Source organism: Oreochromis niloticus, linkage group LG17, assembly GCF_001858045.2.
Source record: "Oreochromis niloticus isolate F11D_XX linkage group LG17, O_niloticus_UMD_NMBU, whole genome shotgun sequence".
In the NCBI taxonomy this organism is placed as follows: Eukaryota; Metazoa; Chordata; class Actinopteri; order Cichliformes; family Cichlidae; genus Oreochromis; species Oreochromis niloticus.
This window is the reverse complement of record NC_031981.2, coordinates 10,541,917-10,560,981: the sequence shown is the minus strand read 5'-3', so window position 1 is coordinate 10,560,981 and position 19,065 is coordinate 10,541,917. Positions and strand designations below refer to the sequence as shown.

Sequence of the window (19,065 nt, the reverse complement as noted above, 5' to 3'; positions counted from 1 at the left end):
TGCTATTTCTGAACAGTTAGTTTAAAAATGTTGAACGTTTTAAGGCCCTATATCGTGTTTTTTTTTTTTTTTTTTTTTTTTTTTTTTTAATGATATTGGCTAAATTTTATGTTAGTTAGTTGCCCTTTTTCCTCATTTTATTTCCTGCTGATCTGTTTGGGCAAAATACTATACGTGTTCCTTGTTTTCTTTTTTTTCTTTTCTAAATTCGTTTTTTCTTTTAATTATTAAATTATTTCTTTAGTTGTGCATTGAATTTGGTAACTCCAATGGAGTTCTGCCCTGGTCAAGCTAAGCAGAAGTGTAGCCCTCCAGAATAAGAGCATTTGTACAGGAATTTGGTTTCATTTTGTGTGTGTTAGCTTTTTTTTCCACAGTACGAAAAGGTAAGTGATTTTTAGGTCTACAAACACAACCAGTGAAGAAACAAGAAGTCTGATCGACTGCAGGAGTCTTTAAACTGCACAAGCAGTTGGAAAGTATATACATATGTATTTATGAGTTTTCAGTATTTGTATGAATAAGATGTTTTCATTAACTGCTAGTTTCGCTGGTTTCTAGGTGCTCTATTTTAAAATCACACTTGTCTAGTAAAGAGGCCTTTGCATGATGATTTGGAAAGATGTTTCTGCTACAAATTCTGGTTAGTTTTTTAAGAGGAGTAAAATAATTTTTGACTTAACAAAAAATGGAAATGAGCTTCCATATTAAATGGTCTCACTTGGCCAAAATACTTGCTGAATTTGTATCACCACTGTAACTTTGGGATTTTAAGTTAAGGTTAAGGTGTATTTCTACCGCCGGTAATGGTTACATGTAGTGGTACATAGCAGGTAAATAGATTATCATTTGCTCTCAAAGAATAAAGTTTACAAATTAAGTTTGTTTTGTGGTTCTGTTTTATTTGTGCATAATTCGTTTCATTTTATTAGAAACAAGTGTGGGAAAGGAAATTTTGTTTTGGAGCAGTTGCTTAAAAATCACGTATTATGTCCAAAATTATTTTATTAACATTAGGCCAAAACACTTGTTTTGCCTTAGGAGATTGCCAGGACCTCACATCTTAAGTATTAGACCTGAAGGCTTACTTTTGAACAGAATTTTAAGTCCATCCTAATATAATGATAAAGGGTTAAAGTATAAAACGGTATCGGACAGAAGTGCAGAATACCAGGTGTGAGAAGGTTTAAAGATAACCGAGGTTTTAACACTTAGGTTTTCTTAAAACTATTGTGTAAAAACAATCGACATCCTGCCCGATTGTGAATGTTCTGCTGGGTAAAACGAATACTTAAAATAGCACTGCGTAAGTGATTCGTTTTTTCCTCACTAGAAACGTTGACAGATAAATACATTTTTACACCTTAAAAGTGACGACAAATCCAGTATAATGAGCAACTGAAAACAGGATTGCTGAAAGTGTTTGCTGTTTTCTGCATTGTCAGTCATGTTAGACATCATCATGTCACTTGAAGAAATAAAAAAATCACAGAAGCCTAGAGCTAAAAGATTCTGGATTCATTGGCCATAGTTTGGTTGATTTTGTAATGACCGCAAACGTTCTTGTTTCCGCCCGGCCCGGAACCTTAGTGTCCTAGTAGCCTTTCTACCAGGATAGATTAATACGTTGCACTACCTACTTCCGGCGCTTGTTTGGCTGGCAGTTTAAAATGGTTGTGCGCTGTGTGTAACGCCTACTTTTAATGCTTAAATGGCAAGGTTTTTAGACAAGAAAACTGAGAGGCCAACAAAGAGTCCTGCATAACGCACTAAAGGATTAGCGGCACTGTTTTAGTTGTAATATGTTCAAAAAGATGACTGAATTTGGTCCAGATTCCGGGGGCCGCGTTAAGGTAACGTAACTAACGCCACACTCTAGTGTAGTGTAGGCGAACCACTTTGTGGTTTTTCTATCATTTAAAACAATGAGCAGAATAATTTGACGAAAATCGCATGGTCGGATTCCATTTCTGTACTTCTGTATTTGCTACTTGTACCGTTGTCATGTCTGTCTTTAAATTTATGTATTCTCTCTGTTGGCTGCAGGGAGTGACTATTGTGAAGCCTATTGTGTTTGGGAATGTTGCCCGCTACTTTGGAAAGAAGAGAGAAGAGGATGGGCACACACACCAGTGGTCTGTGTATGTGAAGCCTTACAGAAATGAGGTGAGGCATCCACATCAGTAAGGGAGATTTAGCAGGGTCCACAAAATGTGTCATTTACCTGGAAAAGGATACAAAATGCTGTTTGAAAAGACTTAAAAAAAATATTTTTCTTCCAGGATATGTCAGCTTATGTGAAGAAGATCCAGTTCAAGCTACATGAGAGCTATGGTAACCCTCTGAGAGGTGAGATGACTGTTTACATTGCAAGTATGAAATATTGAAGGGTTTACCGGAAATAGTAATCTATCCATTTTTAATATATGACACTTTTTTCAGAAAATTCATTATTCTGTGAAGCTCTCTGTGTTTCTCTTATTTCCAGTGGTCACTAAGCCTCCATATGAAATCACAGAGACAGGCTGGGGGGAGTTTGAGATCATCATCAAGATCTTCTTCATCGATCCCAATGAGAGACCTGTAAGAGCCAACACAAATAGTTACTTAGCTGTTTCAGAGAAAGTGTCTCAGCTGAGCAGCAGAGGTGCAGTTGTCATCACGGTTGCCTTACAGCAAGCTCCAGGGTTTGAATCCATCATAGAGGTGGACCAGAATGAAAGGGTTGTAATATATTTTGACTGCTTGATGATGGACATTTTAGAGCTTGAGTGTTATGTAGACTCAGTGGTTAACAGCCTTGCCTGAAAGCAAAGTTTGTCCCTCCTGGTCAGCTGGGCCATTTTTGTGTGGAGCATGTTCTCCCTGTATCTGCATAGCTTCTCTCCGTGTCATCCTCCCACAGTCATACATGTTAGGGTAACTAGTTCTAAATTAGTTGCCTTTCAATCTGTATTAGCTCTGTCATAGACCTGTCCAAGGTATACCCTGCCTCTTACCCTGTGACATCTGGGATAGGTTCCAGCCCATGACCCGGAATTAGACAAGTAGTTAAGAAGATGGATGCGCAGGCGAGCAGTCATCTGCTTTGATTTATTTGGGGGGTGAGGGGAAAGGGAAGAAGGAGACGGGACAAGAGACGCATATGGGAGAGAGCTAGAGTTTAAAATTTCTAATCAGTTTTATTTATATACCACCAAATCGCTTGTTAGGTTAGGTGAGTGTCTAAACCACCACACTAGTATTGCAAATACACATGTTATAAATAAAAGTAATATACACTTTTGAGTGTGGTGTGCTAATTATCTGAGTGTACAGTTTAAACGGTTCTTCTTTAATGGTTTCTTATAAGAAAAACAAACAAACATCAGAAGCCATCTTATTTATATTTACACAACAGCACTGTGTAATCCTCAGCACTTGATAAGTAATATATAGTTGTATATGAGGATCAGCTTATTTAAAATGTGCCTGTATTCATTTGCTTGGATTTCTGGTTTTGTTTTCTTAGGTGACCTTGTACCATCTATTGAAGCTGTTCCAGTCAGATTCCAGCGCCATGCCCAAGAAGACAGTTGTGTCTGAATTCTACGATGAAATGGTACCATTGCTTTAGACTCTGATGGTGGTTGTTTGTATATCAGTTTGTGTGAACTCATCAATCGCTGCATGTTATTGTTGAGAGTGAGAACTCTGAATGTGTTGTTTTTCTGTGTTTCAGATCTTTCAGGATCCAACGGCCATGATGCAGCAGCTACTGACCACATCGAGGCAACTCACCCTGGGAGCGTACAAACATGAGACAGAGTGTATGTATTCATATATTCAACACGGTTTAAAAAAACAAAACAAAAAGGCATTCACAAATTTTGAGTCGCTTTTGTCTTCATGTCTGTGCGTTTCTGCAGTCGGTGAACTGGAGCAGAGGACCAAGGAGAAACTGGAAGTGGCAAAGAAGAGAACAAGCCAAGAGATCGCGGAGCTGAAAGACAAACTTAAAGCCAGCAGAGAGAACATCAACCACCTTAAGGCGGAGATTAGAAAACTGGAAGAGGACGGAGACCATAAAGAGCACTGAAAGATGGACAAATATGCTCATGGATGCAATCAGTTGTTGAAGCAATTTTCTGTGCTCCTGCCCTCTCCAAGGATTTAACAAAAAAAAAGTCAATGTTGTAATTTGTTTGAGGTTTTGCCTTTTATTTTTGTTGAGCGTCCAAGGGAATCTTAAACATGTAAATATGTTTTGAGTTGGTAGGAAAGTTCTTTAAAAATGTAGTCGGCCACAAAAACACCTGTAAACATACAAATGCTCTGTTCTACCTATTAGTTTGTTTTTTTTTTTTGTTTTTTTATTGCAACACTCTAAAGAGTCAGAAATCACAAAGTGTTGTGAGCCTTTTCTTGTAGCTACATCAAGTCTGCTTTTGGTTCTATGCATCTGCGTCTTTGTTTTTGTTTCCCCCAGACATGATCAAACCAGTGAGGGAGAATGATGAAACACAAAGCTGTCATTTCTCTGGTTTGATTTTGAAGCCAGTCTTATTCAGTCATCCTGATATAAGCTCACTATTACTGTGTCAATTAGGACAAACATTTTTGCACTAGTCACACATGACCTTCAGTGTGAATAGCTTGTCCTTTAGTACTAGCCTCCTCGTGTTTTATGTAAATATTTTTAACAATCGATTAAATCTCAATATAAAGAAAGTGACCTGCTGTAAAAAAAAAAAAAAAAGTATTTGCCCTCTTCCTGTTTTCTTTTTTCTTTTCTTTTTTTTACATATTTGTTACACATTTCTGGTCATCATTTAATTCTAATATTAGACAGAAAAAATACAAACTGCAGTTTTTAAATAAAGGATTTCATTTATTAAGGGGGAGAGTAGTTGAATTATGAACTCTGACCTGGCTTCTTTTGTGACCTCCTGGATGTACTTTTGGGGTAATTTTGGTGGATCAGCCACTCCAGGGAAGGTTCACCACTGTTCCAAGTTTTCTCTGTTTGTGGATTATGGCTCTCATCGTGGTTCACTAGAGTGCCAAAGCCTTAGAAATGGCTCTGTAACCCTTTCCAGAATGATGGATGTCAATTACTTTTTTCTCATCTATTCTTGAGTTTCTTTAGATCAGCATGATGTGTTTCTTTTTGAGAATCTTTGCTTTGTCAGACAGTTTTAAGTGTTTAGTAATTCACCTGGTCTGGCAGTAATCAGGCAACTGAACCCAGTTTTTCAACATTGTGGTTAATTACATTTTATTTATGATTTAACAAGTAGGACAGTTACTTTTTGACATATCCTGTAGGTCTGGATAGCTTTTTCCTTTAAAAAATTAATTCGTTTTTTAAAAACTGCAGTTTATTTTTATCTAAGATTACAATTTATTTGATGACCTAAACATTTAAGTTTTACAAACATGCAAAAGTTAAGAAATCAGGAAGGGAACGAATACTTTTATAGTGCTATGTTGTACAATCCATATTCAGGGATTCAGCTTTTAGGATTGTCAAGTAATGCAGTACATGAAGTGTAACTAATATTTATAGTTTCTGCACCGGCTAATTTTTAGATTGTGGCATAATCTTAGCAGGGCAAAAAAACAAGAACAACGTTGAATACATTTTTAATTCATTCAACCACAATTGGGTTTTTAGTTAATGCATTTTCAGATAAGCAGATCCAAAGTTTAATTTTAAAAGCAATTTGAAATTAAATTGTGTGAAATAATCTAAAAGTTCTCGAGTTTGGTTAAAATCAGCGAGATTCTGATTTCCGAAAGTCAGTGAAAGCATCTAACAGGAAGTTCTCACAGCCTTTGCAGTCCGGACACTAAACCCCGGCTGTGGGTAACTTTGTATCCTCTGGCTGTTTTCTCTGAAAACTGCCAAGTAATTATGGTCAGATACAAAGACCTGCAATGGAAACAGTGTTGTCCAAGTCTGGACTGTTGTGTTTGGTATGTAGTTGTAAGTTTACGGTTAAGACGCGACTGAATTTAGTGGGTTTCCTTGGGTTACATTCCCTTCAGGTTTCCATCAGGTGGAGGAACTCGAGGTAAGTTAAGTCGTATATAAACTACACAAAGTCTCTTTTAAACAGTCCTCATGGGAACCCTAAAGTCACATAGTCCACTGCTGTGTCCGGGTCTCAGTCGTCATTTCAAACCGCTTTCTTCGTTACACTATCTTAAAAAATATTGAAATTCTCGGTTATCTTACATGAACTAGAACCAGTGACACAGAGACAAATGGGGCTCCTGCACTGCTGCTACAACTGTGGAAAATCCCAAATGAAAAGCATTCTTTTATTAAAGACGGCATCACTCAAGTTACAAAATTTAATGTAGAGAATATTCCCTTTATTGTGCAGCTATATACCTATTGCACAACTAAATAGCTGTCTCTCTCTCTCACACACACACACTCAAGAGAGACAGTCAAATCTGTGTCTGTATCGACTTTATTTATTCAAATTATGATTATAATAATCATAATTATAATTACCTGGTCCTGCGGAAGGTTTCTTCCTGTTAAAAGGGAATATTTTCCTTCCCACTGTCGCCAAAACACTCGCTAATACGGGGTCATATGATGGTTGGGGTTTTCTCTGTATGTATTATTGTGGGGTATACCTTACAATATAAAGCACCTTGAGGCGACTGTTGTTGTGATTTAGCGCTGAATAAATAAAATTGTATTGAAATTGAATGATTTTATTACTTTTATTTTGGCTGAGGTATAATAATTAATATATTAATTATTAATAATAATTATTAGGAACATTGGCGGTGGAATCAATGTTTAAAATACTGATTTAAAAATATTTTTCTTTTTTAAAAATATAGGTATTACAGCGGTTTTCTCCTTCATAAAATATCCCACAACCGCGGCGAGTTTGTCGGGTCACGTGATCAAAGGGTTTTTCGCACCGACGTCAGAGAAGCCGAGCTGGTACCGAGATATGGTCCGTAACCGTCCTGCAGCATTACCAAGAACTTCACTTTTTTTTTTTGAACGACGTCCTGCTAACAGCCGGCTTAACGTTTCCTGTCGACAGTCCCTCCAGGCTAATGCTGCAGTGATGTAAACTGTGCTGCAAAATGCGTGCAGCTCCTCATAAATGCTGCTCATTAAAACAGTCCGAAGCTAACGTTTATGCAGCGAACATGTCTCCTCGCTAAGGAAAGCACTGGTGGTATTCTGCTGAGTTCAAGTTTTCGGGAAGGTTACTGAAGGTAGGTGCTTGAACCAGACGTTAGACGACGCTTGTGGTATACGATAATGCTATGGTGGCCTGTTCCTAGAGTCATTGTTTTCCTTTTGAAGACGCTTGCACGGCGAGTTCTTGGTAAAATACAGTGTGCAGTGTTTCCTTGTCACGCTTGGTGAGGATATAATGGTTTAGTTTGTCAGTAGTGGTTTGTCGTTTGCAGTTTGCGCTCCTTATCGCGTGTTTGACACCTTTGCAACAGGAAACGGATGATTGTCATAATGTGCAGGTTAAACTCGATCAGTTGGCAGCTGTTATCATGTTCAGACACTACCCAATATAATTATTTACTTTCATGAATTCTCGAGGTTGTGTTTGTTGTTTATACAACCATAGCAGGCATGCTGGCTAGCTGCTGTTTTGATTGTCATCCACAGAGCCCCATTGTTAACCTGGTGTGTGTGTGTGTGTGTAAGGTCCATTCACGAGTGCATCATCAGCATGTCATGGTTTAATGTGTGGATTTCCCCACAGAGAGCAAGTGCACTTTGGGGTTTTTTGTTGTTGTTGTTGTTGCATAACTGCATTAGATGTAGTGGTTTATTTACTCAATTTCCCTCTGGGATAAAGTTTCTCTGATTCTGATTATTTCTCTTTGCATAAGAGGATCCATGAGGGAAGCATTGCTGAGTGCATGATAGTTAGTGAGGGTGTATTCCAAACTCTGATAGTTGTGGATAATAGCAGGATGAGGAAGGGCTGTGATTAGACTTCTTGGCTTTCTCCTGTCGAAGTGCCTTCATAAATATATACTTCTTTATCTGATGAAATCATTATTCACTTTGGTCACACACCCAGTCCTGTTTGAATGCTTTACGGCAAGGCAGACTCCATTTAAAGTTTAATTCTGCACCACCATGTTTGAAGGAGACATTCACCCCCCCCCCAAAAAATAGCAGTTTAAGGTACCCATGAGTTCTTGCACCTGTTAAGCTTTAATATGGTAAACAGTAGAATTACAGTGCAAATGTCTTTAGATTTGTGTGTGTCAGAACATCAGTTACTTCTCAATTGCTATTACTCAAGAGAAAAAAGCTGTCAACACACTTCTTCCTGCCAGCAAGTCGTTAATTATAAAAGCAGTGGCAAGGTTTGAACAACTGAATTTAATGCACAGTGGAAGCATTTAAATGTCACTTCAGATAATAGTTTTATTTGAATACAGTAAAGCTGATCTCACTGTGCCTGATTATCATCTTTTTGTCTCATGCAAAGTGCTGCAGTTTAACTGTCTGCTGTTTGTGTGTTCTGTTATCAGTACAGTACTATCAGTGAAAGGGGCCAGGCTTTAACTTGGTTCCAGTTGTGTTTATGTAATGTCTTTGTTCTCAGTGTCTTCTGGTATAATTGTGGTTCTGCTCGCTGTGAAGGACTTTGCAGCACTGTTGTAAAGTTAATACTGTGTTTGTGTGTCAGTGCTAGGTGTGGTTGGGGCGCTGAAGCCATGGAGAAGCCATCATCTTCAGACAGAGCTGAGCTCGAGGAGAGAAAAGGCCTGGTGGAGGTAATGCACATTATCAGCTGCAATTAGATGGCGCCATGGTTTAAATGGAAAGTTCACCGCAAAATGAAATATAAATGTTTTTCCTCTTGCCTGCAATCCTCTTAATACAGCACCATCACCCCAAAAGAGATCTGCCTTCTGTTGAATATAATGGAAAAAGATGGCACATGTTGAATTTTGATAAGGTTTTGTTGAAAGCGTTGGTATTCTCACACCCACCCATCCATCCTCCGCTTGTCCAAAGTTGGGTTGTGGTGGCAGCAGGTATTAGCTTGAGCAGTGTATTATAGATGTCCTTCTCCCCAACCAGACTTTCCACTTCCTCCTGGGGTATCCCAAGGCACTCTCCCAGGCCAGATGAGATGTATGATCTCTCCAGAGAGTTCAGGGTCTACTTTGGGGTCTCCTCCCAGTTGGGCTTGCCCAGGAGGTGTGCCAGAACCACCTCAGCTGGCTCCTTTTGACATGCAGGAGCAGCGTCTCTACTCTGAGATCCCTCCACATGTCTGAAGCCCTCACCCTATCTCTAAGGCTGAGCCCAGTCACCCTGAGGAGGAAACTGTTACTTGTATTTCCGATTTCAGTCTTTAGTAATTTTCTGTGTGGGGAACCAAATGAAATCCTACATAGATCTTCAGTGTAGCTGTATTATTATCTGATTGTGAACACAGTGTGGAAGCAGAGCAAGGGAAAAAAAGAGACTGAGGAGTGCAGAAGCAACGCTGCCATGAGTTCGATCTATTTGCTTTTCAGTGTCCAACTGTTGGGGGGAAAAATAGGCCAGCCCTGGTAAACTTTGAAACCGGTTTTTAATTCCCATTCCGAAACACACCTGTGCTTTTTCTTTTGACCTGCCAAATGTAATTACATGTTAAAATAGGTGCTTTGAAAAGGCTTTGCAATTACTGCTCAGGTCATTAACTCGTGATAACTGCTAAAGGGACTTCTTAGTGTTTTTAAACTGTTGTGTAATCCTGATGTATGTGTAAGGCTACGTTCACACTGCAGGTCTTAATGCTCAATTCCGATTTTTTTATCAAATCCGATTTTTTTTTTGTCTGCTTGTTCACACTACAAATAAAATGCGACAGCAAACGCGCTCTAGTGTGAACGCTCAAAGCGGCCCGCATGCGCAAAAGAAGACGTCACACACAACGCGCTCTGTTTAGACCCAGAGCAAACTATTGTTTGACTGATGGCCCTTAATATAAAGACTTCGGACTTTACGTTTCCCAAATTTTTGCTTTAAATTATTCTGTTATTTACATAATAATGTAAATAACCTAATAATTATCCTTATTGCTATTTTAGAGAGGAGCGGTGCTTCAAAGGATAGTAGCAGATTTCTGTCAGAATCTGCAGATTATACAGTACAAATAAAATGTTCACGTTGTCTTTCCAACAGTTTCACTGACATCTACACTGGATGGCCAGGAAGCGTTCGCGATGTCTTCTCGGGCACTTCTCCGGCGCTGATAATTGGCGTCTGTCTTGTGTCAGTGACATAAAAGACGGATTTAATGCGACATGACCGTTCAAACAGCAGTCACTTTCTAAAACATCAGATATGTATCGGATTCAGTACCACATACGAAAGTGACCCAGATCGGATTTGAAAATATCGGATTTGTGCCGTTCACACTGGCATACCATGATCGGATATGGGTCGCGTAGGGTCAAAAAAATCGGATTTGATGCGCTTTCGCCTGCAGTGTGAACGTAGCCTTAGTCTTTTATGCCAGAAGAATTTGCAGAATTTAATAAAAGCACTGATTTTATTCTTTTTTCTTTAATACTTCAACAAGGCTATAGGAACAGGAACATTTTTAACAGGATTGTTGCTTATTTCTAACTTTCAGCATTTCACCACTAACTTTTTTTTTTTTTTTTTTTTGACGTTCTCACTACGTTTTTGTATGTTAAGTGTTTATTTAAAATTCTTAAAAATGTTTAGGAGAATTCAAGTTTACTATAGTTTCTATGTGTACTCATTGTTCAGGATGGTGGTGAGCCTAGAGGTGCTGAGGGTGGAGAGGTGGTTGCTCGGACTCCAAGAAAGAGCAGCTCCTCCCGCAAAAGCTTCCGCCTGGACTACCGACTGGAGGTAAAACCCTCTATTACTGTCACCCTGCTGTCTAATAAAACCCAAATCCTGAGGCTTCAGTTTCACCTCAGAGCTTCTCCTTTCTGTGAAGTCCTCCTCTCTAGTTCTGCATGTTGTGTTTTGTTACATCTGAGTTGGGCTTTTCATGCCATGGATCACACAGTGTTCTTAAACTGGTTACATCAGGTGGTTGCTGTGTCTGTATCTGCATTAGTATGCTTTAAAGCTCATCTCACAGAAAGAGAAGTTTTTCTGTTGTTATTAATCCTGTCAGAAAAAGCTCCCTTGTTCTGTGGCGTTCCACAGGGATCACTTTTGGAACTATCATGTTTAGCTTGTAGATGTTAACTCTCGGACAGATAATATCTAATTTATAAAAACATTTCTACAAACTAACTGTTTGATTGCCATCAAGTTTTAGTTAAATGACAATTTCTAGAGTTCATTTCTGATGAAAGAGACTCTTACCATTGTCCCAGATAGCGCAATCCCAAGGTTCAAACAAGGCAGTAGGTTTGTGAGTTCTTCTGTTAAATCTAGCTTATGTAACCTTGGGGTTATGTTGAATAGTTCCCTGTCTTTAGGCTGTTATCTCAGGAGTGGAACTTATTTATTTCATCAAAGGGGCATCTTTTTGCTCCTTTGATGAAGCAAAAAGATGCCCCTTTTATGTTTTATTGATTCAGATGGGGCTTTTAAAAATGGGTAAAGTCAGGCTTTGGCGTCTTTGTGTCTGACTTTGTTTGTTTGTGTGTCCGTTTTGTTGTTTTGCTTTTATTTAATGTTTCTTAAATAAAATGTCACTTTGTGCCTTTGCCTGTTAAAAATAAACATTTACAGTTATTATTTTATATAACTGTAGATTCGAAAATGACTTGCTAACATAGCAAATATGCTATTGTTTACTTTTTTTGCAGGAAGAAGTGACAAAGTCGTGTCGGGACAAACATGGCCGCTGGGCTAACCCCTGGCCAACGTGGTGCTTTCCTTCCTACTCGATGCTGTTCAGGTTCCTGTTCTTAGAAAAAGATAACAGCAATGTACCTGCTAGTAAAGAGGTAGGTAATCATTACTTATAATCACCAGTTTACTATTAGCTGTTGGTTTTAATCCAAGTCACAGTGAAGCGTCACTAATCAATGTTTTAAATGTACAGGTCTCAAGTTTATATAGAAAACAGCTGTTGGCAAAATTTAGCCTCCTTGGAAACGAGTTCAGGACAAATACATCTTTACTAAGAATCACTGGCCTTTTTCATCTCACACACACACTATTTATAGGTCTTATTGGAAAACCTGCTGAGCTCAGTGAGGGCTTAACAAGCTGCTTTCACACTGCAACAGAAAAAAGGTTAACCCTTTATTAGCACAGACTCTACTGTTTGTTGCTATATTCAAACTTTTAAAAATAGGTGTGCTTACCAACTACTAGCAAATTCATAGGTGTAAAGTACAGTTATAGCAAAGGTGGCCTTCAGCGTTAAGTAATTTGCCCCTCCTGCACCCATCTGTTTCATTCCTTCTTACATCTTACTTCTTACTTTGTCTGTTATTTATTTTGATGGATGGCCTGTTCCTCTCCCTTGTCTCTCTGTCCCTAAAGGCTTTGGATCGTGAGCTCCCTGTGATGGAGCCATACTTTGTGCAGAACCCAAACCTCTCTGGCTCTGGTCCAGGACTGAGAGTCACATGGCTGGGCCATGCCACAGTTCTGGTTGAAATCGATGGGGTGAATGTTCTGACAGACCCAATCTTCAGTCAGAGGGCATCGCCGATCCAATATATGGGACCCAAAAGATTCAGAGGTCCTCCTTGCACTGTGGACCAGGTTCATATATATACATATATTTTTGTTTGTTAAAATGTTTTATTTATTCCTCCACCTTTTAAGTTTCTTTTTTTACTTTCCTGCCAACAGCTTCCTAGGATTGATGCAGTGGTCATCAGTCATTCTCATTACGATCATCTGGATGCTGGATCTGTAGCCAGTCTTAATGCTCGCTTCGGAGGAGAGCTACGCTGGTACGCGAGGTGGATCAGTGGTCCACAATATTATTTCCGTTCATGTCATATGTTCACTTCCCACTGTCAAACAGTTTGCCCTTTAGTGCATTATTAGAAATGACATGTACTTTTTTGCATTGTGTGTGTGTGTGTGTCTCAGGTTCGTGCCAATGGGTTTGATGGACTGGCTGGTGAAGACGGGCTGTGAGAATGTGATGGAGCTGGACTGGTGGGAGGAGAACTGTGTCCCAGGTCATGATGATGTCACGTTTGTTTGCACACCCTCGCAGCACTGGAGCAAACGCACAGCATGGGATGATAACAAAGTAAGATAATAAAAACAACAACAATGTGCACATTATTGCTTACTTGTTTAATAAGATTTAGTGAAGTAACATTTACCCTAAACAACCCAACAGCAGAACTTTGTCATTTTTATAGGAGAACAAATGTGGTTTAAACCTTTATCTTGAATTCAAAACAGAGTTGATAAAATTCAGGTCTTTTTTATTTAAACATTTTTTTCCAGTCTTTATGGAGCAGCTGGACCGTTTTGGGTCCAGACCATCGTTTCTTCTTTGCTGGCGACACTGGCTACTGTTCTTCCTTTGCGGAAATAGGACGACGCTTTGGACCATTTGACCTTGCAGCAATCCCTATCGGAGCATACCTGCCCAGGTAATACACATGTGCACTTTATTAAGAACATCCCTACACTCTAATGTTTGGCCACTGAATCTGCTTTTGTAATGCACATTCAGAACACGTCTAAGGATTATTTTAACATTTCTACAGACAGTACTTTGTCACAATTAGAAAAAAATAAATAGTTTTCTAAATAAGTAAACATATTTGGGAAAATGATGGCACTGTAGATTCAGTTTTTATTTATTCTGTTCTAGAGGAACATTCATGTTTCAACAACAGTAAGATCTAATGTAATGCACTAAAATAAAAAGCAACAAAAATGGAAATTACACCAGAGTTTCAGTCAAAATTATAAAGGTAGAGTTAATTGCAGTTAATTCTACTTACACTTGCACACAGTTAGAAATGCAGACTCTAAGCTATTAATTTTTCTATAATGCTGTGCCTATTGTAACAAAAACAGATATGAAAGACTACTTGAATATTACTTGGTTTTTCAGAGACGTGATGAAAGGACAGCATGTAGATCCAAAGGAGGCCGTTCAGATTCACGAGGACCTTCAGGCCAGACAGTCGGTGGCCATTCACTGGGGCACCTTTGCCCTCGCGTATGAGGTAATGTCACACAAATACATTTATTTAGTTATGGATCCCTTATATATTCTTTAGATAAATACTTAAAACCTAGTTGATTTGCATTCTTCGACAGAGTTGGAATAGAAGAGCAATGGCCCTCTAATGCCTGAGATTTGAAAAGATGGAATAATCAATTCTGTAGCATCAGAGAATCCACTTACCAGCTCAAAAAAATGTGTTTATTAAGTTTGTGGTTTTATGTTGGACTATTGACTATTCACTGGACTACTGCACAGTGAATTTAAAGATTCTTATTGTCACCATGACATTGCCACCGTGAATACTTCAACTTTGCTTTAAAACATATTAGTTATAGGTTATAGGGATTTAAATTCATGATGCTATTTCCATTACTCAATGCATACCTCTTGTAATCAAAATTTGATTTTGTCCATATCTCAATATCTTCCCAAGATTAACTTCCAGTGATCACTCCTGCGTTACTGTTGTAACAGACATATCTGAGTTGTGAGCCTCAACTAGTCTTTTTTTCCCTCTAACCGCATTTCTTTAACAAGCAAACATATGTTTATATTTGTGCTTTGGTCATGCTTAATGTTCACATTTGTTTTTGGTGTATATCTTTTGACTTATTTGAGCTACTCTACTAAGTCCTGGTGTACTAAATAGAGGACATCCTGGGCTTTCCAATGATATGTCATGTGTTTGGGTCCCCTTTTAGCTACAAAAAGGAAGGAAATCACAAAAAAAATTCAATGGGAAGATTCTTTTTTCCTCTGTTCTCATGAAGATATAATCATTTTGAAACAAGTTTTATAAGGCTGACTGGTGTTTCTATTTTTTTTTTTTTTACAACAAAGGTTACATAATGCAAGGTATTTCAGTAGCATTACAAGAAAACCAAAACCTTAGGAATGTAACCTTCATGTATTTATTGCATAACTATAATAGTTTAAGTGTTGCATATACCCAATAAATTGCTAACTGTGTTAAGGTGCTGTTAGATTAGGAGGAATGAGATATTCATGGGGCTCAAATTCGTATTTTGTTACTAATATACAACCTCACTTCCAAAGTTGTTGAGGCGCTGTATGAAATGTAAATAAAAACAGAATGCAGTGATTTTCAAATCTCATAAACCCATATTTGATTGACAATGAAACATAAACAATGTATCAAATGATTGGAGACATTTTACCATTTCCTGAAAAATATTGGCTCATTTTGAATTTGATGGGAGCAGCATATGTCAAAAAAAGTTGGGATGGAGGCAACAAAAGATTGGAAAACTAAGTGATACTAAAAAGAAACAGCTGGAGAAACACTTTACAACTAATTAGTTTTATTGGCAACGGGTCATTAACATGATTGGGTATAAAAAGAACATCTTAGGGTTTCTTCAAAGTGATCTTAACCACCCTGAAAAAAACTGCGTTTGTAAATTATTAAAAAAATTATAAAATTGACTTAAAAAGACTTTAAATAGTACATATCATCTGCAGATTTCAGATAATCTAGAGAAATCTCTGTGTGCAAGGGCCAAGGTTAAAAATCAGTAATGATGCCCTAAAAACTTTGAGCCCACAGGTATAACTGCATTAAAATTTGCATGATTCTGTCATGAAAAATCAGTGCAGGGTCTCAGGAACACTTCCTGAAATCACTCAGTGAGTACAGTTTACCATGCTATCCACAAATGTGGGCTAAATCTACATCATGAAAAGAAGTAGCCGTATAGGGATAGGCATAAGATCTTCAGCAGGCTACAGCTCATTTAAAATGAACCAAGTCAGATTAGAATAATGAGACAGCATTTCTCTCCCGAAGCTGGTCTACTCATTACCCAGTCATTTATGGACTGTTTATCTTGTGGAAAACAGATTTATGAGATTTGCAAGTCATCATTCTCTTTGTATTTACATTTTACAGAGCATTCCAACTTTTGAGGTTGCAATAGACCAAAGAGCTACTCTGCGAGTGCCACATTAATGCAAGAGCTCGTTGTCTAGATAGATAGTGTTGTGATATTATTATGTTCTGGTAACACAGTAAAACAAAGGTTTCATTGTTGAGCTGCATGAGTATTCCTGCAGCCGTCACAGTTTAATGCAGCCTCTGTTGAAATCAAAGTGATATAAATGTAATAATCACTGAAAAATCTGCAGAACTAAACTAAAACTGAATGTGTTGGAGTTGCTGCTCGAACGATATCTTAACACGCATGTTTTCTCTTGTCATGCAGTATTACCTCGATCCACCTCTTCAACTCAGAGAGGCTTTGGAACAGAAGGGACTGAAACCAGATTCTTTCTTCACTTTGCATCACGGGGAGTCTCGCCTTATATCTGCACAGGACGAAGACGTCTTCGACTGATGTCCGGCGTTTTCGTGGCCCGTTTCTATAGATTTGTCTGTAACAAAGTGCAGTAAATTCATAACATGCAGAATCCCTGTTTTAAAAAAAGTTGTAATAATTGCATATGTATATGCAGGCTGTATCAACTAGAAATCAAAACTAGGCCACAATATTGAATGTTTGCACTGCCATCACATGGTCATTGGTAGGCAGTACTACCTACAGGAGCTGTGACTCTAGAAAATTAAGTTATTTTAGTTTGTACGAGTGGGAGGAGGCGAGTGCATTTTTAAAAGCAAAGATCAGTTCTTCTCATAGTTCATAAATAAGCAAAAGGTATAAGATTTACTTGATTCTGGAATCTGTACTTGGTTCTGTCTAGTAGTCAGTGTGGCAAATGAAACATGGTAAAAGTATATCAAACAAATTTAGACAACTAGATTTTTTAAATTTGAAATGTATTAAAAACATCAACAACTTTTTGTATTGCCAAACAAGTAATCTTATTTTGTGCAGCTCAGTATTTGTGAAATGCTAACTTGCATTCTGGTGTGCATTATTTTGATTGAAATTTCATGGTGTGCACACTGCTTTACAACCAAGGAGAGAAAAATTCTCTGCAGGTACAATTTTACAGATTAGAAGATCTGGTTAAAATTCATCTGCTGTGCTTATATCTTAAGTAAAGTTTTCTTTCAGGATCTTAGAAGCTGTAATATGAAAGAAATACTAGAGGATAGAGGATTTTGTGGTGTAATAATATTTCAACATTGGTGTTAAGTCATGCAACACTACAAAGATGTTTTTCTGAATGTGCTATGAGAACCCAAAATTGAGAGACGCAAAAATAGTTTATCTATTTTCACAGTCTGAAACTCTCAGCGACCGAGTGCCGATAGCAAACGCGGAGCAGTGCTGTCTAGATGTAGAAGTTGAGCTGGGTTCAGCTTCGTGCCTTGCAAATATTATGCACTGCTGCAGGTTTAGACATTTGGCTTTGATGCTGTGAAACCACAGTTTCTTTCTTTGCTTATCAGTGTGATCATTTCCATTTTTACCTTTCAGTTTTTAGCCGGATGGGTTTGCTTCAAAGAGCAACAGTAGATTAGTGTTTTTGAACACAGTTGAAGCAAAATTCGGTTTTTAATGCCTGAATGTATGAACACATAACAGCACAATGTTGAGCTCATGTACTGCAGTAACAGGTTTATAAAGGTAAAAAGAAAAATGTTTACATGTCACAGTGTCACTGATTTACAGAATAAATATTACTTTGCATTTAAAATGTGGTTGTTGTTTTTTTTTCTTCTTTTTTTAGTAGTTCTTTTTTAGTTCTTTTTCTTCTTAGTAAGATCTAAATAAAAAATGTGCACACTTTTCAAACATTAGTGCCCGAAGTGTTAGCATTGGAACAGGCACACTGGTAGACAAAAACAGGTGGGCATTTTCAACAGCGAGAAGTACTCTGGCGTCTTGATTCTGTATTTTTAGTGTAAAATGATACTGTACTTCTACCCCCCAAATTATTACTGTCATTTAAACAGGTCAGTGTATGAAATAACACCGACAGGCTTAGAGATTGATTTAAAGCCCCCAGCAAACAGCTGCTAACTGGATATTCTTTTTCTGACCACTGTGTAAGCCCTAGCTTTGGTTGTGTGGGAAAATCCAAATTTAACTTAAGTCATTTAAAGCTCATTTCTTCCTCATTCTGATGCTTAATTTAAAGTTAAGCAAATATATTCCTAAATGTACTGAGTTGCTATTTGGCTGATTAGATATTTGCTGGCATTTGAACAGGTGCACCGAAAGAAGAGTAATTTACTTTAGTCCCCTTCTTTATTCTATTTTCCATGGATATAGTTTTGAAATTCCACATTTCACTTTTTATTGATCGGGCTAAAGACTGGATTTCAATTTGGTTAAAATTACTAATATGAACATAAGTTTAACAATTAAGTTAAAACGAACCAGAGCTAAATATTTGAGAAAAAAGATTTTAGGGACAGTCAAGTTTTAATTTGCCCAACAAAGGTAAGGAAGTTATTATAAAATATGAATTCAAACCCTTTTGCATATCAGCACATGGCTACCCAGGGATGTCCAGTACATCCAAATAGTTCTTGGAAAAAAAAATCTTGCATAACATTTTCTAATTAAGACAAATATCTAAAAACTAAAGATTTTTTTCTTTTTCTGCATTTTCATGCTGTTTCTTTCCCCTTTGATTGTCTACATGCACCCCCTCTACTGCTCTAGGTTTGCACTTTTCCTTCTCCTAATGGCAGATGCATGTGCACATTAATACGAACGACACAAGGTGGCAGCATCTGCCTTTCCCCCCTCACAATATAGTGACGTGAAAAGTTTGAGGAGCACAGCTTCAAATATTAATTCAGACATGAGTGCTCGTGTTTATATTCAGTAAACGCATACTACTTATATACATTGCAAAACGCAAAATTCAGTTTGTGAGCACAACTTTATAGGATGCATTCATGCAGAAACAGGAAGCGCATGCTGCCTGATTCTGATATTGGCCCAGATGTGTAAACAAGGAAAACTCACATTAAAGGTTGTTT

General features: G+C 37.9%; 2 protein-coding genes and 1 long non-coding RNA gene across 4 annotated transcripts; 2 read left to right on the top strand and 1 right to left on the bottom strand.

Annotated features, from left to right (window-relative positions):
• Positions 1 to 1,611: 1,611 nt before the first annotated feature.
• On the top strand, positions 1,612 to 4,607 carry yeats4 (YEATS domain containing 4). The gene is made up of 7 exons (XM_003445017.5): positions 1,612 to 1,853; positions 2,047 to 2,166; positions 2,283 to 2,349; positions 2,489 to 2,583; positions 3,512 to 3,601; positions 3,722 to 3,809; positions 3,909 to 4,607. Exons 1-7 carry the CDS (start codon positions 1,803 to 1,805, stop codon positions 4,076 to 4,078), a joined length of 681 nt encoding a protein of 226 aa, XP_003445065.1. The 5' UTR covers positions 1,612 to 1,802; the 3' UTR covers positions 4,079 to 4,607.
• A 1,196-nt stretch (positions 4,608 to 5,803) lies between these two features.
• On the top strand, positions 5,804 to 17,768 carry napepld (N-acyl phosphatidylethanolamine phospholipase D). 2 transcript variants are annotated; one of them, XM_005451663.4, is made up of 10 exons: positions 5,804 to 6,056; positions 8,688 to 8,775; positions 10,775 to 10,879; positions 11,797 to 11,937; positions 12,482 to 12,706; positions 12,797 to 12,900; positions 13,043 to 13,208; positions 13,412 to 13,560; positions 14,031 to 14,145; positions 16,370 to 17,768. In XM_005451663.4, the coding sequence occupies exons 1-10, from the start codon at positions 5,920 to 5,922 to the stop codon at positions 16,499 to 16,501; spliced, it is 1,362 nt and encodes a 453-aa protein (XP_005451720.1). In that variant the 5' UTR covers positions 5,804 to 5,919; the 3' UTR covers positions 16,502 to 17,768. The 2 variants fall into 2 exon arrangements, with proteins under 2 accessions (XP_005451720.1, XP_005451721.1); XM_005451664.4 differs by lacking the exon at positions 5,804 to 6,056 and adding an exon at positions 6,914 to 7,236.
• LOC109195158 (uncharacterized) lies at positions 13,241 to 16,513 on the bottom strand. Its single transcript, XR_003214656.1, has 2 exons — positions 16,376 to 16,513; positions 13,241 to 13,552 (listed from the first exon to the last, which is right to left on the bottom strand). It is a non-coding gene; the product is annotated as an uncharacterized LOC109195158 (long non-coding RNA).
• Positions 17,769 to 19,065: the final 1,297 nt, after the last annotated feature.